Here is a 27,083-nt window from a genome sequence, read left to right as displayed (position 1 = left end):
TTCTCACATGTATTGAAGTACTGCAAGGAGTTTAGAACGCAAGAACATTTAACACCCATCACATAAGGAAGACTGGGATTTGTCTCCTTTTTTTGGTAGTGTTCTGTATGAAGTGCTCGAGTTCGCATAACTATCTTGGGTGAATCTTCATCAAATTCAGTCTGAAAGTCCTCTGTCTCAGCAAGACAAAAGCGACAACAATGTCTGGCACTGAATGATTCAACAAAACCAAATAAACAGTGAAGACCAAGGTTGTCACCTGTGACTTGGGACAATAGTTCCATACACTGATTGATCATACAAGGGAACCATAATTCCATCCCTCTCAAGTATTTTAATATCCTGCACAATTGGATCAAGTATTTTAGAAAAGCCATATGTTTTAATGTCTTGGGCATGAAATAAAGCAACCAAATGACTATCAAGCAGAAAGGAGTTGAACTTTGGAGAAAAATTCCATAAGGTGAAATAGATTGCTCCTAATTTATGTTATTTTCCCCGTTTTGATCCAAGAGGATTTACAGTTTCAAAATCATCATAGAGAAGCTGTATCTGACAGAACAGTAAACATTATGGTGTGGCACTATCGTCATGTAATATATCACAGTCCTAACCAGACTGTTGTAGAACAGAAAACAATTGTCCTGACAGTGTCAAGGCAAGGCAGTCGAAGATCCACATACCATTGCTGCTATGTCTTGGAATCTTGGAAACACTGAATATTTCAGAGGACTTCACTGGGTCATGAACCATCTTTTGGCGATAGGCGAACGTCTGCTTCATCTTCTCCTTTACAATTGCTTCATCAGTGCAATGGCCTCACATCACAGGCTTTCTGTTGTTTGACAGTTTTCCTCTCTGAAGGAGTCTCTATCAGCTTTTGGACCACCTGTAACATGGTGAAACTTTTACAGATTACTGGGTTTGTCTGCTCTATACAAGTATGCAATATTGTGTCACAAGATATAAAAAACAAGGCTCGAAAACTCTGCAGAGATGGCCATGCATGCAGTTATGTCACCAGATGAAAAGTAGGATTTATTTGACTCAGAAACATAATTAATACTAAGAAATACTAAAGAGTAAGAGACTAAGAAACACTTGCTTATACAGATGTTCACATAGAATTATTCTCTGGTCATGTGTCATGAATGAGACTAACTACAATCAGAATCACTTACACGTCAGTGATTGACGCATGGTCTTCTGTCGTCCCTCTGATGCTTCCCTTTGAACAAATTTCAGCCTCCATGCTAGATATCCACTCCCATCTTCTGCATTGTAATAATGCTCCTAAAGTAAAGTATAATTCGGTTTGAGGGAGCAGGTTAAAATTAACCTTACACAGATGCGCCCATAGATGAAGATCAACAGGTCTGACCCTCTCAGTGCAGAACTTAACTGGGCTTTTATACCACCAGAGTTGAGCTTAGGAGAGATGGCAGAGATGGTGGGCATACAGACATGTTAATAGATCTATAGTTTAAATAAAAACATCACCCAACAGTAAAACAATTTAAATATTGACATTCTGGAAATATTGTAAGGTGTAAGAGTCCCAGAGAGTTAAAAAAAGGTTAGAATTCGTTTTTAATGTACGTACATGCTAAAAATGGTGTTAGGTGGTAAGGTATGTAATGAGTATATGACATATACCCATGTTCACTTGTCATTTGTGCAACCAATATCTTGACCATATCGCGTCTTCTGCTATCTCTTAGGCTTTTTGTCCAAGCATACTCATTCATGATCCTCTCTCCTCCAGGTTTGGTGTTCAGAATGTCTTCAATCATCTAAGAGTAATTTCAAAAAGGAACACACAAAAACTTTTAAAACAGCAATGAAATAGCAAGTATAATAAAACACACCATGATCACCCTTTCACAACTTTCATTGATGTAATTTATCACTCAATCTTCAAGTTTGGCATTTGTTTAAACTGGAAATTTGCAGTACTTACATGAGATAGACGATAATCCTCAGCTGTCTTTCTTGTAGCAGGACTCTGCTGCAATATAATGGTGTCATTGGAGTCCCCCCCATTGTTTCCACTGTATTTTGATAAGGAGCAGCTTGCAGAGGAGCTCAAAAAATCTAGCAATCATGTTAACATTTAACTGGTGTGATTAACACTAATTATAACACAATTCAGGTGGAAACATCCATTATTATGATTAGAGGACTTTTGTTAACCTCTATGGGCTAGGTGGGACGCTTGCGTCCCACCTACTCAACAGCCAGTGTAATCCCGTAGCGCGATATTCAAATACCTTAGAAATGCTATTACTTCAATTTCTCAAACATATGACTATTTTACACCATTTTAAAGACAAGACTCTCGTTAATCTAACCACACTGTCCGATTTCAAAAAGGCTTTACAACGAAAGCAAAACATTAGATTATGTCAGCAGAGTACCCAGCCAGAAATAATCAGACACCCATTTTTCAAGCTAGCATATAATGTCACATAAACCCAAACCACAGCTAAATACAGCACTAACCTTTGATGATCTTCATCAGATGACAATCCTAGGACATTATGTTATACAATACATGCATGTTTTGTTCAATCAAGTTCATATTTATATCAAAAACCAGCTTTTTACATTAGCATGTGACTAGCATGTGACTAGAATTCCCACCGAACACTTCCGGTGAATGTACTAAATTACTCACGATAAACGTTCACAAAAAACATAAGAATTATTTTAAGAATTATAGATACAGAACTCCTTTATGCACTCGCTATGTCCGATTTTAAAATAGCTTTTCGGTGAAAGCACATTTTGCAATATTCTGAGTAGATAGCCCGGCCACAGGCTAGCTATTTTGACACCCACCAAGTGTGGTACTCACCAAACTCCGATTTACTATTAGAAAAGTTTGATTACCTTTGCTGTCTTCGTCAGAATGCACTCCCAGGACTTCTACTTCAATAATAAATGTTGGTTTGGTTCAAAATAATCCATAGTTATATCCAAATAGCGGCATTTTGTTCGTGCGTTCAAGACACTATCCGATGGGTAAAGAAAATGTCACGTCATGCCAGAGATCCCCTGTTTTGGTTAAAGATGATCAAGAAGGCCATGAAATGGTCAGAGAGAGCGCTTCCTGTTTGGAATCTTCTCAGGTTTTGGCCTGCCAAATGAGTTCTATTATACTCACAGACACCATTCAAACAGTTTTAGAAACTTTAGGGTGTTTTCTATCCAAATCAAACAATTATATGCATATTCTAGTTACTGGGTAGGAGTAGTAACCAGATTAAATCGGGTACGTTTTTTATCCGGCCGTTTTCTCTTTATTGAAAACTGAGGATCTCTGCTGTAACGTGACACTTCCTACGGCTCCCATAGGCTCTCAGAAGGCGGCAGAACGGTGAATGATGACTTTGCAGCCCATTGCTGAAAAACAGTAGCGCATTTGGATAGTGGTCGATCAGAGAACAATGAGATTGGGGGCGCGTGCACGAGCCGACACCATGTTTTTATTTTTTCGTCTTTGAACGAAAACAGGGTTTCCCGGTCGGAATATTATCGCTTTTTTACGAGAAAAATCGCATAAAAATTGATTTTAAACAGCGGTTGACATGCTTCGAAGTATGGTAATGGAATATTTAGAATTTTTTTGTCATGAAACGCATCGGGCGCGTCACCCTTCGTCACCCTTCGGATAGTGTCTTGAACGCACGAACAAAACAGAGGATATTTGAACATAACTATGGATTATTTTGAACCAAACCAAAAATTTTTATTGAAGTAGAAGTCCTGGGAGTGCATTCTGACGAAGAACAGCAAAGGTAATCCAATTTTTCTTATAGTAAATCTGAGTTTGGTGAGGGCCAAACTTGGTGGGTGTCAAAATAGCTAGCCCGTGATGGCGAGCTATCTACTCAGAATATTGCAAAATGTGCTTTTGCCGAAAAGCTATTTTAAAATCGGACATAGCGATTGCATAAAGGAGTTCTGTATCTATAATTCTTAAAATAATTGTTATGTTTTTTTGTGAACGTTTATCGTGAGTAATTTAGTAAATTCGCCGGAAGTTTGCGGTGGGTATGCTTGTTCTGAACGTCACATGCTAATGTAAAAAGCTGGTTTTTGATATAAATATGAACTCGATTGAACAAAACATGCATGTATTGTATAACATAATGTCCTAGGAGTGTCATCTGATGAAGATCATCAAAGGTTAGTTCTGCATTTAGCTGTGGTTTGGGTTTATGTGACATTATATGCTAGCTTGAAAAATGGGTGTCTGATTATTTCTGGCTGGGTACTCTGCTGACATAACCTAATGTTTTGCTTTCGTTGTAAAGCCTTATTGAAATCGGACAGTGTGGTTCGATTTTTTTATTATTATTTTTTTATTATTATTTCACCTTTATTTAACCAGGTAGGCAAGTTGAGAACAAGTTCTCATTTACAATTGCGACCTGGCCAAGATAAAGCAAAGCAGTTCGACAACATACAAAAACAGAGTTACACATGGAGTAAAACAACATACAATCAATGATGCAGTAGAATATTTTTTTTTTACAAAAATAAAAATTATTAACGAGACTCTTGTCTTTAAAATGGTGTAAAATAGTCATATGTTTGAGAAATTGAAGTAATAGCATTTCTAAGGTATTTGAATATCGCGCCACGGGATTCCACTGGCTGTTGAGTAGGTGGGACGATTTCGTCCCACATACCCTAGAGAGGTTAAGCGCTGTCCTAACATAATCTAATGTTATGCTTTCGCCGTAAAGCCTTTTTGAAATCGGGCAATGTGGTTGGATTAACGAGAAGTGTAACTTTAAAATGGGATATAATAGTTGTATGTTTGAGAAATTTTAATTATGAGATTTTTGTTGTTTTGAATTTGCCGCCCTGGCTGGCTGTTGACTAGTGTGTCCCGCGGGTGGGACGCTAGCGTCCCACATGTCCCAGAGAAGTTAATGACAAGCGGAATGCATAAATGTAACATTTTGAATTGATTAGATCCATTAGTGTTCTAAACGGGGTGGGAGAGTTGAGCACAGAAACAAAGATAATTTTAAAATATAAAAATGAGAAAAGAAATCAGCAGATTTAGCTGTTTGTCTCACATATTCAGAACATGTGTTAGGCTAGCCAGGACTGTATGGATGAATGTGAAGCACTAAGCTAATAAGCAACTCACCATCAGGATTTGGGTCTTGGGGTGAACAAATCTCCAGCACACCAAGGTATTGTTTCTTTAGAAGAAACTCAAACACCTCAACTTCAGTCTTCGATTCATCAGACATTTAAGTCCAAGGTAGGAATGTCAAATGTATTGGCAACTGTGAAGACAAATTAAGATTGCACAACCTTATTGAATAAATAGGTTGTGTATTTTTTTAGAGAAAAACCAGAACAGAAATCAAGAGGTCATCTTTACGTGAACATCGTAACCCCAAAACTGACTTAGTGCGCCTTTCCACGTCAATTCCAATTATATACAGTCTACAGCCTGTCTACTACTGCCACCTACTGAATTATTACAACAGCAGTCTGAGTACTATAGCAATACACCACAGATAGCCATCAACACTGAGATTGTAGCAGCATACAAATGTTAGTATGACTTATTCTTTAAAACCATTAATGGCCTGCAAAGACAATGAGCGCAGCTACAGATGAGCATAATTAGACAACTCCCAAAGCATAAACCAATCTTTGACTGATCTGTGATTTGGGGAGGCGCAAGATTGCTTTGTATTCATTATCAGCAAGGAAATCGGCAATCAATTTGACAGTAAATATAAAGTAAGTATATTTAAAGTGTGTCAGTATGTTGTTCCATAGGATATTGTGTGAAATTTGAAACTTTGCACTCACCACAATCCAAAAAGGATTTGAAGGTCAGTTGCCCCTCATAACAAATGTACTTCTGACAATCCCTGTACTTCACCGTACAGCCTGCATCCTTGATGACAAGAAAAAGTTCATTTAAATTGCATTAACACAAATATGCACAAATTACAAGAGAGCAGTGCTCTGTTTAGAGTAAAACACATGTGTTGCATCGACCTGCCTGACGCTAAATACTGTCTATTAACAGCTCTCTTTTCAGAGTAAAATGCACTTGTCTTACTGACCAAACAAGCAGCTAAAAATTGTCTAGCTCTAAAGTTCAGAGTAAAACGCAGGTGTCGTACCGACCCAACTGCAGCTGAAAACTGTCTAATAGCTCTAAACTTGAGTGAAACACACATGTAACACAGACCAACTGCCGCTAACTGTCTGCTAACAGATTGCTTTTCAGAGTAAAACACATGTTGCACTGACTAACCTGCTGGCAGTAACTTAGTAATGTCTGCTAGCTACTGACAATAGCTAATACCGCTCTGTTGAAAATGTAAAACAGGTGACGCACCGATCCACTGGGCGTACATACAGTCCATAAACCACTAAAAGTGGTATAACTTAACGTTACTGTAGCTAGCTAGCTAATTAGCTCTAGCTAAATGCTCACAGTAGCATCTGACTATGCAAATCGTGCAGTAACAGTAAGCCTACACTACAATGCTAGCTAGCTGTAATTTTGCTCAACAGTTTTAATTTGCACTCAAAGTTAACCAATAACAGTGAACTTACCTGGAATTGTAATTAAGTTCAGAAATGAAGAAATTCTGCGGTTCTGTGGATGACTACTGATGTTCGGCGGATCCACACTCTCGATCTGTCCACTCTTTCCATTCACGAGACACTTGCAAATGGTCAATGGCGGCAACATTAGTGGGCGTGGTCATGCTGTTCTACTCCAATAGAATTTAATCTGTATTTTTGCTCCCACTCTAGCGGCCGCTGGTAATAACGACACCCTAAAATGATTTCATTTCACCACTTGAGAGGATAATCATTTTAACTCCAGAAAAAACACTCTCCAGTTTTTGCCGTGTAGTTCTGCAGTGAGGGCCAGGCTCCTACTGGAGCTGTACCTCTGGTTCACAGTAGGTTCACTAATCTATGAATCATATATATATTTCATGCTAACTTGTTTGTTTGCTTGATAGATTGGATAATCAATACATTGCCAAGATCAGGCTGACCCTCCTGAACAAGCAGATTGTAGCGACCATGTCTTCTTTGCCGCTCCAGAGGCAAGTTCAACAAGGCTTATGTTTGCAGCGAACATGTTGCCAGAGTAACACTTTCAGTTCAACGGTTTGAATTAATATTCTAAAATGTTACGGTGAAACATCAAACAGCTACTTCATCAAACAGCTAAAAAGCCACAGTATTTAAACTGAAAATGACTTAGCTATTCCTACTGAAAATAGTTGAAAGTCTACATAGCCACATTATTATTTTTAGCAGCAGTTTAGACCCGAAACAGACACTTATGTTCGCCACACAATATCTCCACAGACTGTTCGCTAACCTTAGCGAACGGTCGCGGATAACAACAAAAATGAAATATGTTCGGTAACGTTAGCCAACGTTTGCGAACTATTTCCGTTGTTGAATGCAGCTCAAGTGTAAGTGACGTCTAACCAGAGAATCACAGCACCATACGACCAATACAAAATGTATTGATAGTTATTTGATTGGTTGAATCAAGTGGTTGAGAAGATATCAAATGAGATAGGATCCTATGGAATTGAGGCCAACTCAAAAGTTTCTGATTACATTGAAATTAACTCACAACACTAACCAATGGACATATTCCTCTTCACTCTTTTTACATTTCAGCACCATGTTATCTCATGTAAGTGTATGACAGTCATGTCCCCATATAGTAAAAGGCTTATAGGCCTATCTCTATCCACTCAACTACACAAGTCATGTATGAAGTTCAACTAATTGAGGCATCCAGAACAGTACAAAAAGGCAACATTAAGACCCTCATATACACAGTGTTCAACTCTCTTAGCCCAATACACATCTTACCTCTCCAGAAGCTCTTCTGTGTTCAGGTATCACAAGAGTATTCCCATTGCTGCCAGGGACTATAGTAGAACCTATACTCATTCTGGGTCCAACTAACATGTACCGTTTGTCTCCGGATCTGTACTGGATGCTGTGGCACAGTGTCCCGTCGTTAATCGTATCTTGTAAATACTTGGAGGAATAGTCTGTGGGTTTGGAGCACTGCATTACAATCAACACGACGATACTGATGAGAAAAAGTGTTGAAACTGACCCCAAAGTAATGATCAAATAAAATGTAACGCTGTTCTCCTCCTCGTCTTTTACTGAACTTTTAACATCAGAAGTTGCAAAAGCCTCTTTGGGCTCCACAACCTTGATAATCACAGTAGCTGTTGCTGACAGTGAAACGTTCCCATTGTCTTTTACAAGTATGACCAGTTTATGCTCAGCCTCGTCTGTCTCTGTGAATGACCGAAGTGTCCTTATCTGTCCTGTATAGCGGTCCAAAGCAAAGAGACTGTGGTCAGTAACTTCCTGCAGTGAAAATAATAACCAGCCGTTATATCCTATATCAGCGTCATAGGCTCTCACTTTAGTCACCAAATGGCCTGCGTTCACATTGCGGGGAATCTCCTCCACACCTTCAGCGGAACCGTTAGTGCTGACTGGATACAAGATCACTGGAGCGTTGTCGTTCTGATCCAAAATGAACACGTTCACTGTGACGTTGGTTCTTTGTGACGGAGTTCCAGAGTCTGTAGCTACAACTTGGAATTGGAACGTTTTTAAAGTTTCAAAGTCAAAGCTTTTAAGCGCCAATATATTCCCATTTTCAGAATTTATGTTTAGAAAAGACGCCCATTTGGTCTCGTCGCCACCATCTCTCGGAATATGATATGAAATAAGAGCGTTTTCATTTATGTCAAGATCTGACGCACTCACCGAAAATACTGAGGCACCTGGGTCGTTATTCTCACTGACATAGAAATTATAGGGACTCAGTGAAAACTCTGGACTGTTATCATTCACATCTGATACAACAACCCTTACAGTTTTTACAGATGACAAGGACGGTTCTCCTGCGTCTGTAGCAAATATTGTTAGATCATATTCAGACTGTTTCTCTCTGTCCAGTGGGGACTTGGTTATTACAGAGTACATGTTATCTTGTAAAGACGGCATTAGTTTGAAAGGTATATCTTCCAATACAGAACATGTAACTTTCCCATTGAGACCAGAGTCCAAATCATTAACACTGATTAGTGCTACAGTCGTTCCGGGCTTGGAATCTTCGGGGATTGCCTTAGAAAATAATGTCACCTCTATCTCAGGTGCATTATCGTTGAAGTCAACTATTTTAATTTTTACACTCTTGTCCGTTGTCAGGGGAACGGATCCTTGATCTGATGCCTGTATATCAATCAGATAGCTATCTTTTTCCTCAAAGTCTATTTGTCCTGTGACAGTTATTTCACCGGTTACGGTGTCTAAATTAAAAAGTTTCCTTAACCTGCTGTTGACGTCATTGCCAAATGAATAAATTATATCCCCGTTCAGACCACTGTCTAAATCGGTGGCATTTACCCGTATGACCATTGTTCCCAAAGGAGCGTTTTCAGTTAACCTTACAGTATATTCATCTTTAGTGAATAGAGGTGTGTTGTCATTAACATCCAGTACATCAACAGATATTTCAAGAGTTCCAGATCTTGGAGGTTTTCCACCGTCAACGGCAGTGAGGAGGAGTCTGTGCCTCCTTACTGCTTCTCTGTCTAGTGGTTTATGTAAAACCAAAAACGGCATTTTGCCATCCTCACCTCGGTCTTTCACCTCAACACGGAAATGGTCATTGTGACTAAGTTTATATTGTTGAACGGAGAATGGACCTCTATCTGGGTCGCGTGCAGCTTGTAGCTGAAATCTCGCCCCCGGTAACGCGGACTCAAATATCTCTAACCGTTTCTCTTTCTCCGGAAAGCTGGGAGAATGGTCGTTAACGTCTAACACCTCCACCGCGACATAATGGATCTCCAGCGGGTTCTCTAGAACGGTTTTCAGGTTGATCAAACACACGCTGCTCCGTTCACACACCTCCTCTCGGTCTATTTTTCGGTTCACATACAAGATGCCGTCATTCTGGTTTACCTGGAAAAGGGACTCGGTCGAACTAGACACGATTCGAAATCCCCTTTCCTTCAAGGTAGTCAGCTCTATACCCAAGTCCTTAGCTATATTCCCCACGACAGATCCTTCCTTAAGCTCTTCAGAGATTGAGTATCTTATCTGAGCAGAAGCTCTACTCCAAAGGAGAAGCAAAGCAACCATGAACACAACCCACTGGCATCGCTCCTGCCATGCCCCGCATCCTCTTTGTTCCATGTTTTATGGTTTAAAAAAATCCCGAGCACTTCCACTATGCCTCTAATGGTAAACTAATCGTATCCATTGCAGTCCCAAATATGATCACAGCTCGTTAACTTACAGTATGTTGGTGATGAAAGGTTTTAAATTACAATGTATCCTCGATGCTCACGGTTGTATTCTGCTACTGACGAAATAGCAAACCAGCTCTAAAGGGCGGACTCGAAAGTATGGCCAATATATTTCTTTCATAAGCACTATTTTACTTGCGCACTGACACCATGCGTTTCCACCTCATATTGCAGGATTTCGTAGGGTAATTATACCCTTTACGAACCATTACTACCCCAATACCGAGTGCTATTTCGAAACAAAAATGTGCAAAAAAATACAACAATATTAAAAACCATTGTTCTGGTTAGGCAAAGATGGGACATGAATGGAAAAGATCTTTATGAGAAGTCAGGGTGTGTATGTTGACGTTTAGAAAATGCTGCTAATATAGCCTTAGTGAATCTATAAATGATCGTTAACCATTCCAGGAGAATTTTGCCAAAACACAGATGCAGAATGAACTCCGCAATGTTTCAGCACCATGGACAGCGGCACCACAAAGCGCAGTGTCTTCAGAAGAGAAACAACCGTAGGACAGCGCCATCTGAAGTAAAACGAGTATTGCTAATACAGCCATTATTGTAATAACACAGACAAGTGCATGTTCTGTTGTCACCTACAATACTGGCAATCATCTTTGACACTCCATAAGCTATACTCATACATTCAACCCCTTAGGCACAGATCCTGTAAGCATCAGGTATATCACTTAGAAAATACTGAGAACCAAATGGTTGCTACTCATGGCAAAGTGGTCAACTTCTTACCTCTCCAGAAGCTCTCCTCCTATGTTCGGGTAACACTAGAGTATTCCCATTGCTGCCCGGGACTATAGTAGAACCTATACTCATTCTGGGTCCAACTAACATGTACCGTTTGTCTCCGGATCTGTACTGAATGCTGTGGCACAGTGTCCCGTCGTTATTTGTATCTTGTAAATACTTGGAGGAATAGTCTGTGGGTTTGGAGCACTGCATTACAATCAACACGATGATACTGATGAGAAAAAGCGTTGAAACTGACCCCAAAGTAATGATCAAATGAAATGTAACGCTGTTCTCCTCCTCGTCTTTTACTGAACTTTTAACATCAGAAGCAGCAAAAGCCTCTTTGGGCTCCACAACCTTGATAATCACAGTAGCTGTTGCTGACAGTGAAACGTTCCCATTGTCCTTTACCAGTATGACCAGTTTATGCTCAGCCTCGTCTGTCTCTGTGAATGACCGAAGTGTCCTTATCTGTCCCGTATAGCGGTCCAAAGCAAAGAGACTGTGGTCAGTAACTTCCTGCAGTGAAAATAATAACCAGCCGTTATATCCTATATCAGCGTCATAGGCTCTCACTTTAGTCACCAAATGGCCTGCGTTCACATTGCGGGGAATCTCCTCCACACCTTCAGCGGAACCGTTAGTGCTGACTGGATACAAGATCACTGGAGCGTTGTCGTTCTGATCCAGAATGAACACGTTCACTGTGACGTTGGTGCTTAGAGACGGAGTTCCAGAGTCTGTAGCTACAACTTGGAATTGGAATGTTTTTAACGTTTCAAAGTCAAAGCTTTTTAGAGCCAAAATGTTCCCATTTTCCAGGTTTATGTTTAGAAAAGATGCCCATTTGTTCTCCTCGCCACTGTCTCTCGGAATATGATATGAAATAAGAGCGTTTTCATTTATGTCACGATCTGAGGCAGTCACTGAAAATACTGAGCCTCCTGGGTCGTTATTCTCAGTGACATATAAAGTATAGGGACTCAGTGAAAACTCTGGACTGTTATCATTCACATCTGATACAACAACGCTGACAGTCTTTATAGATGACAAGGAAGGCTGGCCTGCGTCTTTGGCAACTATTGTGACGTCATAATGACCCTGTTTCTCTCTATCCAGTGGTGACTTGGTGACTACAGAGTACATGTTGTCCTGTAAAGACGGCACTAGTTTAAAAGGGACGTCCTCACTTATAGAACAGATCACTTTGCCATTGAGACCAGAGTCTAAATCATTAACACTTATAAGAGCGACAGTGGTTCCGGATCTGGAATATTCGGGGATTGCCTTAGAAAAGGATGTCACCTCTATTTCAGGTGCATTATCGTTGAGGTCAACAATTTTTATTTTTACGCTTTTGTAAGTCGTCAGAGGAACGGGTCCCCTGTCTGATGCCTGTATGTCAATTTCATAGCGATCTTTAACCTCGAAGTCTATCAGTCCTTTCACAATTACTTCACCAGTATTAGTGTCAACATCAAATAGATTACGTAACTTACTATTTACATTATTACCAAAAGAGTAAATAACCTCACCGTTCAAATCATCATCTATATCCGTAGCGTTTACTTGTACAACTGTCGTGCCAACAGGGGCGTTTTCATTCAACAATACAGAGTATGACTCTTCGTTGAAAACTGGCATATTATCATTTACATCTAAAACGTCGACAATTATGTTGATAGTACCAGATCTAGGAGGTACACCTCCATCAATAGCTGTGAGCAGAAATCTGTGGGTCCTCGTAGATTCTTTATCTAGCGGTTTCTGTAGATTTAGAATAGGAATTTTACCATCTTCATCTCTGTCCATAACTTCTAAACGGAAATGATCATTGTGGCTGAGTTTATACTGTTGAACAGAATATATTCCACCGTCTGGGTCGCGCGCTGTTTGTAGCTGAAATCGTGCTCCCGGCAATGCGGACTCAGATATCTCTAACCGTTTCTCTTTATCTGGAAAGCTGGGAGAATGGTCGTTAACGTCTAACACCTCCACCGAGACATAATGGATCTCCAGCGGGTTCTCTAGAACGGTTTTCAGGTTGATTAAACACACGCTGCTCCGTTCACACACCTCCTCTCGGTCTATTTTTCGGTTCACATACAAGATGCCATCCTTCAGGTCTACCTGGAAAAGGGTCTCGGTCGAACTAGACACGATTCGAAATCCCCTTTCCTTCAATGTGCTCAGCTCTATACCCAAGTCCTTAGCTATATTCCCCACGACAGTTCCTTCCTTAAGCTCTTCAGAGATGGAGTATTTTATCTGAGCTGAAGTCCCGCTCCAAAAGAAAATCAAAGCAACTAAGACGACCCACTGCCGACCCTTCAGCCATGCCCCGCATCCTCTTTGTTCCATGTTTTCGAGTTAAATAACAATAATCCACAGCACTGCCACTATTCCTTCATGGTGACAGTTGTCTATCCATTATATTAACAAATATTACCAAAGCTCATTATCCAATAGTGTTTTCAGAATATACAATTGAAATGTTATTCTCCCCACGAAGCTCACGACTGTGTTCTTCCAGCGACTGAATAATCTACGAAACCAGCAAGGGGGTGGACTCACAAGTATGACGAGAATGATTTATATCAGTAGCGTTTTTCTAGTTGCGTACTGACACCATGCGATTCTACCTCAAATTACACTATTCTTCAAGCTTACTAATGGAATCTTGACTAGATAAATAAACGTGACTGCAAAAGTTGTCTAAAAAAGTCAGCATACATATAACAAGCCATTGTCTTCATGCGACCATAGAACAAAATGTTGCCTACGCATGTATGCAACAACGGCGAAACAAGGAAATACGAATGAAGAAGAATAAAATATCCACTTAACGAGCATGTGTATATATATATATATATATATATATATATATATATATATATATGTATGTATGTATGTATGTATGTATGTATGTATGTATGTATGTATGTATGTATATGTATGTATATATATATGTATGTTATTACGTTTTGGCAAAGTTTTACCAGTCAACAGCACGTTGAACTAAACATTGTTTCAGCACCACAGACATGGACAGCGACCAGTCCTGAGAGCAATGGCTCTATCATCGAAAATGGGAGATCATGTTGCAGCAAACAAATATCTTACTCAATAACAAAAAGTACTTCACACATTACCACATAACCCTTTTTGGTCGATGAAATATCAGCCTGAGAGGCTTTCAAAGCAAATGGCATTTTAAAATGCGAGGTCATTTTCAACTTCTTACCTCTCCAGAAGCTCTGCTCCTGTGTTCGGGTATCACTAGAGTATTTCCATTGCTGCCCGGGACTATAGTAGAACCTATACTCATTCTGGGTCCAACTAACATGTACCGTTTGTCTCCGGATCTGTACTGGATGCTGTGGCACAGTGTCCCGTCGTTATTCGTATCTTGTAAATACTTGGAGGAATAGTCTGTGGGTTTGGAGCACTGCATTACAATCAACACGATGATACTGATGAGAAAAAGCGTTGAAACTGACCCCAAAGTAATGATCAAATAAAATGTAACGCTGTTCTCCTCCTCGTCTTTGACTGAACTTTTAACATCAGAAGCTGCAAAAGCCTCTTTGGGCTCCACAACCTTGATAATCACAGTAGCTGTTGCTGACAGTGAAACGTTCCCATTGTCTTTTACCAGTATGACCAGTTTATGCTCAGCCTCGTCTGTCTCTGTGAATGACCGAAGTGTCCTTATCTGTCCTGTATAGCGGTCCAAAGCAAAGAGACTGTGGTCAGTAACTTCCTGCAGTGAAAATAATAACCAGCCGTTATATCCTATATCAGCGTCATAGGCTCTCACTTTAGTCACCAAATGGCCTGCGTTCACATTGCGGGGAATCTCCTCCACACCTTCAGCGGAACCGTTAGTGCTGACTGGATACAAGATCACTGGAGCGTTGTCGTTCTGATCCAGAATGAACACGTTCACTGTGACGTTGCTGCTTTGTGACGGAGTTCCAGAGTCTGTAGCTACAACTTGGAATTGGAACGTTTTTAACGTTTCAAAGTCAAAGCTTTTTAGCGCCAATATATTCCCATTTTCAGAATTAATATTAAGAAAAGATGCCCATTTGTTCTGCTCACCACTGTCTCTCAGAATATTATATGAAATAAGTGCGTTTTCATTTATGTCAAGATCTGAGGCACTCACCGAAAATACTGAGCCTCCTGGGTCGTTATTTTCAGTGACATAGAAAGTATAGGGACTCAGTGAAAACTCTGGACTGTTATCATTCACATCTGATACAACAACGCTGACAGTCTTTACAGATGACAAGGAAGGCTGGCCTGCGTCTTTGGCAACTATTGTGACGTCATAATGACCCTGTTCCTCTCTATCCAGTGGTGACTTGGTGACTACAGAGTACATGTTGTCCTGTAAAGATGACATTAGTTTGAAAGGTAAATCTTCAAGTAAGGAGCAAATAACTCTCCCATTGACACCAGAGTCCAAATCATTAACACTGATTAGTGCGACTGTGGTTCCGGGTTTAGAATCCTCGGGTATTGCATTCGAAAAGGATGTCGCCTCAATCTCAGGCGCATTGTCGTTGACGTCAACAATCTTTACTATGACGCTTTTGTCGGTTGTAAGGGGAGCAAGTCCTTGGTCTGATGCTTGTATATCAATCTCATATATATTATTTTCCTCATAATCTATCACACCTTTGACTGTTATTTCACCAGTAATCGAATCCAAAATAAAAAGCTCCCGTACCTTTCTATCTACTTCATTACCAAATGAATATCTAACTTCACCGTTTGCACCTTCGTCTAAATCGGTTGCGTTTACCTGAATGACAGTTGCACCGACAGGAACATTTTCACTAAGCCTTACAGAGTGCACGTCTTTAGTAAAAATCGGGGAATTGTCATTAACATCCAATACCTCAATCTTTATTTCGCTTGTGCCAGATCTCACTGGTTTTCCTCCGTCCAAGGCTGCAAACAATAACACATGGTTCTTAGTAGCTTCTCTGTCTAACTGCTTCAGTAAAATTAAAAACGGTATTTTACGGTCTTCGCCTCTATCTTTAACTTCTATACGAAAATAGTCATTGTGACTGAGTTTATATTGTTGAACAGAGAATTGGCCACTGTCTGAGTCGCGCGCTGCTTGTAGCTGAAATCGCGCTCCCGGTAATGCAGATTCTGAAATCTCTAACCGTTTCTCTTTATCTGGAAAGCTGGGAGAATGGTCGTTAACGTCTAACACCTCCACCGAGACATAATGGATCTCCAGCGGGTTCTCTAGAACGGTTTTCAGGTTGATTAAACACACGCTGCTCCGTTCACACACCTCCTCTCGGTCTATTTTTCGGTTCACATACAAGATGCCGTCATTCTGGTTTACCTGGAAAAGGGACTCGGTCGAACTAGACACGATTCGAAATCCCCTTTCCTTCAATGTGCTCAGCTCTATTCCCAAATCTTTAGCTACATTCCCCACGACAGTTCCTTCCTTGAGCTCTTCAGAGGTGGAGTATCTTATCTGAGCAGACGCTCCGCTCCAAAAGAGAACCAAAGCAACCATGAAGGCAACCCACTGGTATCGCTCCAGCCATGCCCCGTATCCTCTTTGTTCCATGTTTTCAAGATAAATAACAATAATCCACAGCACTTCCACTATTCCTTCATTGGTGACTGTTGTCTATCCATTACATCGCGAATATGATCCATACTCATTATTCAATAGTGGTTTAATAATGTCAATGTTAGATCTTATTCGCTTCACGAAGGTGCACAACTGTATTTCTCCAGCGACTGAATAAAAGCTACCAAACCAGCAAAGGGGTGGACTCACAAGTATGACGAGAGGATGTCTACCATGAGCGTTATTCTAGTTGGGTACTGACACCATGCGATTCTACCTCACATTACACTGTAATTCAATCGTATTACGGGTATTTGGACGTATCGGAGGAAACGGCAGTCTACTGCATCACTTGTATGAATATAGAAAGTCAGGATACACGTAAATCTCATTCCCAGACACCTCCGCCGAAATGCGTAATAGCCTGGGGAAGAGGTAAGTCTAGACATCACAAACCATTATGGAAAACGCCTGTTTATGAGGACATAAAACAACACTTACTCAAGTATGCAACGAGTGTCCAATAGGACATAGCGTCGAGAAAGATTTATACAATGAAAGAAGCCAACCTTCACCTGGCAAACAGCGCGTTGAACATCACAGTGTTTCAGCACCACTGTCATTGACAGCGACCAGTCCTGAGAGCAGTGGATGCGAATGAACTGCCAAGGTACTTCCACGAACGAAGTTGAGGTATAATGTTATGCATCCAATAACCCTCTGACTACTTGATAGGCCTACACTATGCAATTATAATCAACACAATTTACAAGCTCAGGAACACTATCAGAAAATAGTCGGTAATTATAGAAACGTATTTAACTTCTTACCTCTCCAGAAGCTCTCCTCCTGTGTTCGGGTATCACTAGAGTATTTCCATTGCCTCCCGGGACTATAGTAGAACCTATACTCATTCTGGGTCCAACTAACATGTACCGTTTGTCTCCGGATCTGTACTGGATGCTGTGGCACAGTGTTCCGTCGTTATTCACATCTTGTAAATACTTGGAGGAATAGTCTTGTGGTTTGGAGCACTGCATTACAATCAACACGACGATACTGATGAGAAAAAGCGTTGAAACTGACCCCAAAGTAATGATCAAATAAAATGTAACGCTGTTCTCCTCCTCGTCTTTTACTGAACGTTTAACATCAGAAGCTGCAAAAGCCTCTTTGGGCTCCACAACCTTGATAATCACAGTAGCTGTTGCTGAGAGTGAAACGTTCCCATTGTCTTTTACCAGTATGACCAGTTTATGCTCAGCCTCGTCTGTCTCTGTGAATGACCGAAGTGTCCTTATCTGTCCTGTATAGCGGTCCAAAGCAAAGAGACTGTGGTCAGTAACTTCCTGCAGTGAAAATAATAACCAGCCGTTATATCCTATATCAGCGTCATAGGCTCTCACTTTAGTCACCAAATGGCCTGCGTTCACATTGCGGGGAATCTCCTCCACACCTTCAGCGGAACCGTTAGTGCTGACTGGATACAAGATCACTGGAGCGTTGTCGTTCTGATCCAGAATGAACACGTTCACTGTGACGTTGGTGCTTAGTGACGGAGTTCCCGAGTCTGTAGCTACAACTTGGAATTGGAATGTTTTTAACGTTTCAAAGTCAAAGCTTTTTAGCGCCAATATGTTCCCAGTTTCAGAATTAATATTAAGAAATGATGCCCATTTGTTCTCCTCACCACTGTCTCTCAGAATATGATATGAAATAAGAGCGTTTTCATTTATGTCACGGTCTGAGGCACTGACGGAAAATATTGAGGCGCCTGGGTAGTTATTTTCACTGACATAGAAATGATAGGGACTCAGTGAAAACTCTGGACTGTTATCATTCACATCTGATACAACAACGCTGACAGTCTTTATAGATGACAAGGAAGGCTGGCCTGCGTCTTTGGCAACTATTGTGACGTCATAATGACCCTGTTTCTCTCTATCCAGTGGTGACTTGGTGACTACAGAGTACATGTTGTCCTGTAAAGACGGCACTAGTTTAAAAGGGACGTCCTCACTTATAGAACAGATCACTTTGCCATTGAGACCAGAGTCTAAATCATTAACACTAATTAGAGCTACAGTGGTTCCGGGTCTAGAATCCTCAGGGATTGCGTTAGAAAACGATGTTATTTCTATCTCAGGCGCGTTGTCGTTGACGTCAATTATCTTTACTATTACACTTTTCTCTGTTGTCAGGGGAACGGGTCCTTGATCTGATGCCTGTATATCAATCAGATAGCTATCTTTTTCCTCAAAGTCTATTTGTCCTGTGACAGTTATTTCACCGGTTACGGTGTCTAAATTAAAAAGTTTCCTTAACCTGCTGTTGACGTCATTGCCAAATGAATAAATGATATCTCCGTTCAGACCACTGTCTAAATCGGTGGCATTTACCCGTATGACCATTGTTCCCAAAGGAGCGTTTTCAGTTAACCTTACAGTATATTCATCTTTAGTGAATAGAGGTGTGTTGTCATTAACATCCAGTACATCAACAGATATTTCAAGAGTTCCAGATCTTGGAGGTTTTCCACCGTCAACGGCAGTGAGGAGGAGTCTGTGCCTCCTTACTGCTTCTCTGTCTAGTGGTTTATGTAAAACCAAAAACGGCATTTTGCCATCCTCACCTCGGTCTTTCACCTCAACACGGAAATGGTCATTGTGACTAAGTTTATATTGTTGAACGGAGAATGGACCTCTATCTGGGTCGCGCGCAGCTAGTAGCTGAAATCTCGCCCCCGGCAACACGGACTCTGAAATCTCTAACCGTTTCTCTTTCTCGGGAAAGCTGGGAGAATGGTCGTTAACGTCTAACACCTCCACCGAGACATAATGGATCTCCAGCGGGTTCTCTAGAACGGTTTTCAGGTTTATTAAACACACGCTGCTCCGTTCACACACCTCCTCTCGGTCTATTTTTCGGTTCACATACAAGATGCCGTCATTCTGGTTTACCTGGAAAAGGGACTCGGTCGAACTAGACACGATTCGAAATCTCCTTTCCTTCAATGTGCTCAGCTCTATACCCAAATCTTTAGCTACATTCCCCACGACAGTTCCTTCCTTGAGCTCTTCAGAGATGGAGTATCTTATCTGAGCAGACGCTCCGCTCCAAAAGAGAACCAAAGCAACCATGAAGGCAACCCACTGGTATCGCTCCAGCCATGCCCCGTATCCTCTTTGTTCCATGTTTTCAAGATAAATAACAATAATCCACAGCACTTCCACTATTCCTCCATTGGTTACCCTTGTCTGTCCATTAAATTAGTCAAATACCAAAACTAATAAGCCATCACTAGTTTTATTCATGTACATTTCGGATCTTATTCTGTCCACGATGCTGGACGACTGTGTCCTCCAGCGACAGAATAAGCTACCAAACCAGCAAAGGGGAGGGTTCAAAACTATGACGAGAAGATATCTACCAGGGATATTTCTCTAGGTGGTTACTGACACCATGTGATTCCACTTCAAACTGCACTATCGTTTACAACTTTACATTGTATTTGTCCTATATTGAACGCTATCTTGACACAATACTACATACGAGAGGAAACGTCACTCCAAAGTTGTATGGATATGGGAAACATGGATACATTTCAAATCAAATCATAATGTATTTACAAGAACTAAATAATCATTCACGAATGCAACAAGTGTCCACAAGTATATACGATCGAGGAAGATTCATACAAAGAAAGATGAAGGCTTTTGGATGATGCGTTAACTTTACGTGCGATTATGTCATCACTTTTTGGCAAATATACTGTACATTGCACAACGTTTTAGCACCACTATCATGGACAGCGACCAGCCCGAAGTGGCTGTGGATTACTTCAGGTGGGTGACAAGGTTATTGCATACAACCCTCTAACTCAAAAACAACATTCTTGACACACTCACAGGATCCTTTTGGTCAATTAAGTATTGGCCTGAAATGTTCATGTTAATGTCATTGGTCAATGCTTGGCACAATACATTTGTGGGATACAGGGTATTTTTCAACTTCTTACCTCTCCAGAAGCTCTCCTCCTGTGTTCGGGTAGCACTAGAGTATTTCCATTGCTGCCCGGGACTATAGTAGAACCTATACTCATTCTGGGTCCAACTAACATGTACCGTTTGTCTCCGGATCTGTACTGGATGCTGTGGCACAGTGTCCCGTCGTTATTCGTATCTTGTAGATACTTGGAGGAATAGTCTGTGGGTTTGGAGCACTGCATTACAATCAACACGACGATGCTGATGAGAAAAAGCGTTGAAACTGACCCCAAAGTAATGATCAAATAAAATGTAACGCTGTTCTCCTCATCGTCTTTTACTGAACTTTTAACATCAGAAGCAGCAAAAGCCTCTTTGGGCTCCACAACCTTGATAATCACAGTAGCTGTTGCTGACAGTGAAACGTTCCCATTGTCTTTTACCAGTATGACCAGTTTATGCTCAGCCTCGTCTGTCTCTGTGAATGACCGAAGTGTCCTTATCTGTCCTGTATAGCGGTCCAAAGCAAAGAGACTGTGGTCAGTAACTTCCTGCAGTGAAAATAATAACCAGCCGTTATATCCTATATCAGCGTCATAGGCTCTCACTTTAGTCACCAAATGCCCTGCGTTCACATTGCGGGGAATCTCCTCCACACCTTCAGCGGAACCGTTAGTGCTGACTGGATACAAGATCACTGGAGCGTTGTCGTTCTGATCCAGAATAAACACGTTCACTGTGACGTTGCTGCTTAGAGACGGAGTTCCAGAGTCTGTAGCTACAACTTGGAATTGGAATGTTTTTAACGTTTCAAAGTCAAAGCTTTTAAGCGCCAATATGTTCCCATTTTCAGGATTTATGTTTAGAAAAGATACCAATTTGTTCATTTCGCCACCGTCTCTGATAATATGATATGAAATAAGAGCGTTTTCATTTAAATCACGATCTGAGGCAGTCACTGAAAATACTGAGGAACCTGGGTCGTTATTCTCAGTGACATAGAAATTATAGGGACTCAGTGAAAACTCTGGACTGTTATCATTCACATCTGATACAACAACGCTGATAGTCTTTACAGATGACAAGGACGGTTCTCCTGCGTCTTTGGCTACTATTGTTAGATCATACTCAGACTGTTTCTCCCTGTCTAGTGGTGACTTGGTGACTACAGAGTACATGTTGTCCTGTAAAGACGGCGTTAGAGTGAACGGAACGCCCTCACTTATAGAAGACACAACCTTTCCATTGAGACCAGAGTCCAAGTCATTTACACTGATTAGCGCGACTGTGGTTCCGGGTCTAGAATCTTCGGGGATTGCGTTAGCAAATGATGTCACCTCTATCTCAGGTGCGTTGTCGTTCAGGTCAACAATATTTACAATGACACTTTTGTCCGTTTTAAAAGGAGCAGATCCCTTATCAGATGCCTGAATATCAATGTCATAGATATCTTCTATCTCAAAATCAATCCCTCCTTTTACAGTTATTTCACCGGTGTTGATATCCACATCGAAAAGCTCACGTAATTTCCTATTCACATTATTACCGAAGGAGTAAACTACCTCACCATTTGAACCTTCGTCTAAATCCGTAGCATTTACCTGTACAACTTTTGAGCCAATTGGAGAGTTTTCGTTCAGTTTTGCAGTGTATGACTCTTTAGTGAAAACAGGCATATTATCATTTACATCTAAAACGTCCACAATTATTTCTATAGTCCCAGACCTTGGAGGTTTTCCGCCATCAATGGCCGTAAGTAGTAATCTATGGCTCCCTGTATTCTCTCTATCTAGCGGCTTCAGTAGATTCAAAACAGGAGTTTTCGCATCCTTGCCTCGGTCCTTAATTTCCAGACGAAAATGCTCATTATGGCTGAGTTTATATTGTTGAACAGAGTATTGCCCGCTATCTGGATCGAGTGCCGCTTGTAGCTGAAATCTCACGCCTGGTAACACGGACTCTGAAATCTCTAACCGTTTTTCTGTCTCTGGAAAGCTGGGAGAATGGTCGTTCACGTCTAACACCTCCACCGCGACATAATGGATCTCCAGCGGGTTCTCTAGAACGGTTTTCAGGTTGATTAAACACACGCTGCTCCGTTCACACACCTCCTCTCGGTCTATTTTTCGGTTCACATACAAGATGCCGTCATTCTGGTTTACCTGGAAAAGGGACTCGGTCGAACTAGACACGATTCGAAATCTCCTATCTTTCAATGTGCTCAAATCTATTCCCAAATCCTTAGCTATATTCCCCACGACAGTTCCTTCCTTGAGCTCTTCAGAGGTGGAGTATCTTATCTGAGCAGACGCTCCGCTCCAAAAGAGAACCAAAGCAACCATGAAGGCAACCCACTGGTATCGCTCCAGCCATGCCCCGCATCCTCTTTGTTCCATGTTTTCAAGATAAATAACAATAATCCACAACACTTCCGCTAATCCTCTATTGGTAAGACATTTCTATCATTACATTCCGAGTAGGATCACTGCTCATTATCAAATAGTGTTTTAAGAATGTCCGTTTTAGATATTATTCTCTCCTCGATGCTGCATGACTGCTCCTCGCAGAGCGATTGAACAAGCAACGAAACCAGCAAGGGGGAGGACTGAAAAGCACGAAGACAATCATATCTGTAAGGAGCATTTTTATAGTTGGGTACTGACACCCTGCGATTCTACCTCACATTGCACTATCGTTCAAGTGTATTCATGTTTCTATTTCAATATTGAATGTTGTCTTGACACATAACACATGTCCGTGAATAGGTAACTGCAACAGATGCATGGGTAAATAAAATCAGGATAGCCATGACAAACCATATCTTCAGAAGAGCATCTAAAGCGTTCCTCATGAATGCAACAAGTGTCCCGCTAGGAATAAGGAAGATTAATAATAATAAAAAAAAAAGAGGATAGCTACTTCACTTGCGTTTGTATGTTATTCCTTTTTGGCAAAAATACGCAAGGCCAATAGGGTGTGGAACAGCAAAACATTTCAGCACCACTATCGTGGAAAGCGACCAGCGAGGAGTGGCAGGCTAATGCGCTGGTATATGAGCTCGCTACTTCTGGTGTGAGATCATGTGACAGCCAACAAATCTATTACTGTCAAAAAGATAATTTACAAATTCACACTACCATTTTGGTAAATAAAATAAACAACCTGAAATACTTCCAAAAGCAATAAGAACAGTCCAAATAATTTTACAACTCAAGCATATCCCACTCGTTGAATCCGCGTATATTTAATGGAATTACGTTGAACCAAAGTGGAACAGAATTTGAATTAACGTCCGTGCCCAGTGGGATATAACGGGGGCCAGCGTGCTGCTAACAAATTAGTTTCCTCCACCTTTCGACTGCCCCATACTGTGCTCGAACCAGTAGTCCTCTGCTTCGCAACACAAGTGACAACTCTTATCAACAACGTTCCAACGGTTTGAGAAACCAAAAAGGTATTGTACCAATTGGATGGCTCTGTAAGGAACATGTCAAGCTAGCTGTGGAGTGAGCTTACGGTACGTGCTTAACTCTTTAACACATACTGTACACTATCAGCACAAGGCCACGTGAATTGTCAACACTGGGTACAGGAGAATTAAGAACGAAATGTTAGTTTTCAACTTCTTACCTCTCCAGAAGCTCTCCTCCTGTGTTCAGGTAACACTAGAGTATTCCCATTGCTGCCAGGGACTATAGTAGAACCTATACTCATTCTGGGTCCAACTAACATGTACCGTTTGTCTCCGGATCTGTACTGGATGCTGTGGCACAGTGTCCCGTCGTTATTCGTATCTTGTAAATACTTGGAGGAATAGTCTTGGGGTTTGGAGCACTGCATTACAATCAACACGATGATACTGATGAGAAAAAGCGTTGAAACTGACCCCAAAGTAATGATCAAATAAAATGTAACGCTGTTCTCCTCCTCGTCTTTTACTGAACTTTTAACATCAGAAGCAGCAAAAGCCTCTTTGGGCTCCACAACCTTGATAATCACAGTAGCTGTTGCTGACAGTGAAACGTTCCCATTGTCCTTTACCAGTATGACCAGTTTATGCTCAGCCTCGTCTGTCTCTGTGAATGACCGAAGTGTCCTTATCTGTCCCGTATAGCGGTCCAAAGCAAAGAGACTGTGGTCAGTAACTTCCTGCAGTGAAAATAATAACCAGCCGTTATATCCTATATCAGCGTCATAGGCTCTCACTTTAGTCACCAAATGGCCTGCGTTCACATTGCGGGGAATCTCCTCCACACCTTCAGCGGAACCGTTAGTGCTGACTGGATACAAGATCACTGGAGCGTTGTCGTTCTGATCCAGAATGAACACGTTCACTGTGACGTTGGTGCTTAGTGACGGAGTTCCAGAGTCTGTAGCTACAACTTGGAATTTGAACGTTTTTAACGTTTCAAAGTCAAAGCTTTTAAGCGCCAAAATGTTCCCATTTTCCGAATTTATGTTGAGAAAAGACGCCCATTTGTTTTCCTCGCCACCATCTCTCAAAATATGATATGAAATAAGAGCGTTTTCATTCATGTCAGGATCTGAGGCACTGACGGAAAATACTGAGCCACCTGGGTCGTTATTCTCAGTGACATAGAAAGTATAGGGACTCAGTGAAAACTCTGGACTGTTATCATTCACATCTGATACAACAACGCTGATAGTCTTTACAGATGACAAGGACGGTTCTCCTGCGTCTTTGGCTACTATTGTTAGATCATATTCAGACTGTTTCTCCCTGTCTAGTGGTGACTTGGTGACTACAGAGTACATGTTGTCCTGTAAAGAGGGAATTAGTTTGAAAGGTACATCTTCAAGTAGCGAGCAAAGAACTTTGCCATTGAGACCAGAGTCCAAATCATTAACACTGATCAGTGCTACAGTAGTTCCGGGTCTAGAATCCTCAGGGATTGCGTTAGAGAAAGATGTCACTTCAATCTCCGGTGCATTGTCATTAACGTCAATTACATTAATAATAATAGTTTTGTCAGTTGTCAAAGGAGCTGTCCCCTTGTCTGATGCCTGAATATCAATCTCAAAGCTGTTATTTTCCTCGAAATTAATAACACCCTTTACAATTATTTCCCCGGTAATGCAGTCTAAATCAAAACGTTTCCGTACTCTACCGCCCACGTCGTTGGCGAAAGAATACATTATTTCACCATTTGAACCTTCGTCCAAATCAGTCGCGTTCATCTGCATGACTGTTGTGCCTAAAGGAGCGTTTTCATTCAGCGTTACAGAGTATACCTCCTTGGTAAAGACAGGGGTGTTGTCGTTTACGTCTAATACATCTACGGTTATTCTCATGTCTCCAGATCTAGGAGGTTTACCTCCATCAATAGCCGTGAGCAATAATCTATGGCTCCGTATGGCCTCTCTATCTAACGCCTTCTGTAAAATCAAAGTAGGGGTTTTGCGGTCCTCACCTCGATCTTTAACTTCCAAACGAAAATGATCATTGGGGCTGAGTTTATACTGCTGAATAGAATAAACGCCTCCATCTCGATCATGAGCAGCATTAAGCTGAAATCGAGCCCCAGGTACCGCAGACTCTGAAATCTCTAACCGTTTCTCTTTCTCGGGAAAGCTGGGAGAATGGTCGTTAACGTCTAACACCTCCACCGCGACATAATGGATCTCCAGCGGGTTCTCTAGAACGGTTTTCAGGTTGATTAAACACACGCTGCTTCGTTCACACACCTCCTCTCGGTCTATTTTTCGGTTCACATACAAGATGCCGTCATTCTGGTTTACCTGGAAAAGGGGCTCGGTCGAACTAGACACGATTCGAAATCCCCTTTCCTTCAATGTGCTCAGCTCTATACCCAAATCTTTAGCTATATTCCCCACGACAGATCCTTCCTTAAGTTCTTCGGAGATTGAGTATTTTATCTGAGCTGAAGTCCCGCTCCAAAAGAGAACCAAAGCAACCATGAACACAACCCACTGGTATCGCTCCAGCCATGCCCCGCATCCTCTTTGTTCCATGTTTTCAAGATAAATAACAATAATCCTCAGCACTTCAACTACTCCTCCATTGGTGACTGTTGTCTATCCATTATATTCGGATAGGACCAAAGCTCATGATCCAATAATGTTTTCAGAATATATAATTGAAATCTTATTCTCCCCACGAAGCTCACGATTGTGTTCTTCCGGCGACTGAATAATCTACGAAACCAGCAAGGGGGTGGACTCACAAGTATGACGAGAGGATGTCTACCAGGAGCGTTATTCTAGTTGTGTACTGACACCATGCGATTCTATCTCAGAGTGCACTATCGTTCAAGTGGATTCATGGTATATAGTAAAAATACAAATCGCAATAAACCTTACTGAAAAAGTTGTGTG

At 41.2% G+C, this 27,083-nt stretch overlaps 3 protein-coding genes and 1 long non-coding RNA gene across 19 annotated transcripts in view; all 4 read right to left on the bottom strand.

Moving 5' to 3' along the window:
* The window catches only part of LOC106604881 (protocadherin alpha-C2), a 221,101-nt gene that overhangs the window by 152,271 nt on the left and 41,747 nt on the right, over positions 1–27,083 (bottom strand). For 2 of the 14 annotated variants that reach the window (XM_045718163.1, XM_045718178.1), the window contains exon 1: positions 14,371–16,901. The exons of 7 other annotated variants lie outside the window; for them this stretch is intronic. In XM_045718163.1, the coding sequence (XP_045574119.1) occupies positions 14,371–16,734 (2,364 nt within the window). In that variant the 5' untranslated portion in view covers positions 16,735–16,901. Of the gene's footprint in view, positions 1–7,902; positions 10,946–11,126; positions 13,681–14,370; positions 16,902–24,356; positions 26,792–27,083 lie in introns of those variants that run through there. 5 more of the 14 variants (XM_045718170.1, XM_045718180.1, XM_045718167.1 and 2 more) reach the window with 4 other exon arrangements.
* On the bottom strand, positions 361–7,868 carry LOC106604885 (uncharacterized). Of its 3 annotated transcripts, none has more exons than XR_006769867.1 (6): positions 5,848–7,868; positions 5,168–5,309; positions 1,961–2,051; positions 1,604–1,793; positions 1,182–1,293; positions 361–889 (listed from the first exon to the last, which is right to left on the bottom strand). It is a non-coding gene; the product is annotated as an uncharacterized lncRNA (long non-coding RNA). The 3 variants fall into 3 exon arrangements; XR_006769868.1 differs by having other exon boundaries at positions 1,657–1,793; XR_006769869.1 differs by having other exon boundaries at positions 1,961–2,008; positions 5,848–7,867.
* LOC106604831 (protocadherin alpha-3-like) lies at positions 17,544–20,099 on the bottom strand. The gene has a single exon (XM_014199879.2). The coding sequence runs from the start codon at positions 19,932–19,934 to the stop codon at positions 17,559–17,561; it is 2,376 nt and encodes a 791-aa protein (XP_014055354.2). The 5' UTR covers positions 19,935–20,099; the 3' UTR covers positions 17,544–17,558.
* LOC123743104 (protocadherin alpha-3-like) lies at positions 20,732–23,309 on the bottom strand. Its single transcript, XM_045718218.1, has one exon. The coding sequence runs from the start codon at positions 23,120–23,122 to the stop codon at positions 20,747–20,749; it is 2,376 nt and encodes a 791-aa protein (XP_045574174.1). The 5' UTR covers positions 23,123–23,309; the 3' UTR covers positions 20,732–20,746.

Source organism: Salmo salar, chromosome ssa05 (assembly GCF_905237065.1).
Source record: "Salmo salar chromosome ssa05, Ssal_v3.1, whole genome shotgun sequence".
Taxonomy (NCBI): domain Eukaryota; kingdom Metazoa; phylum Chordata; class Actinopteri; order Salmoniformes; family Salmonidae; genus Salmo; species Salmo salar.
Note: the sequence above shows the minus strand (reverse complement) of the source record. Positions and strands in the feature narration are given on the sequence as shown.

Excerpts from the sequence above, each read along its gene's own strand:
- LOC106604831 (XM_014199879.2), bottom strand. The coding sequence starts at position 19,934 with ATGGAACAAAGAGGATACGGGGCATGGCTGGAGCGATACCAGTGGGTT.
- LOC123743104 (XM_045718218.1), bottom strand. The coding sequence starts at position 23,122 with ATGGAACAAAGAGGATGCGGGGCATGGCTGGAGCGATACCAGTGGGTT.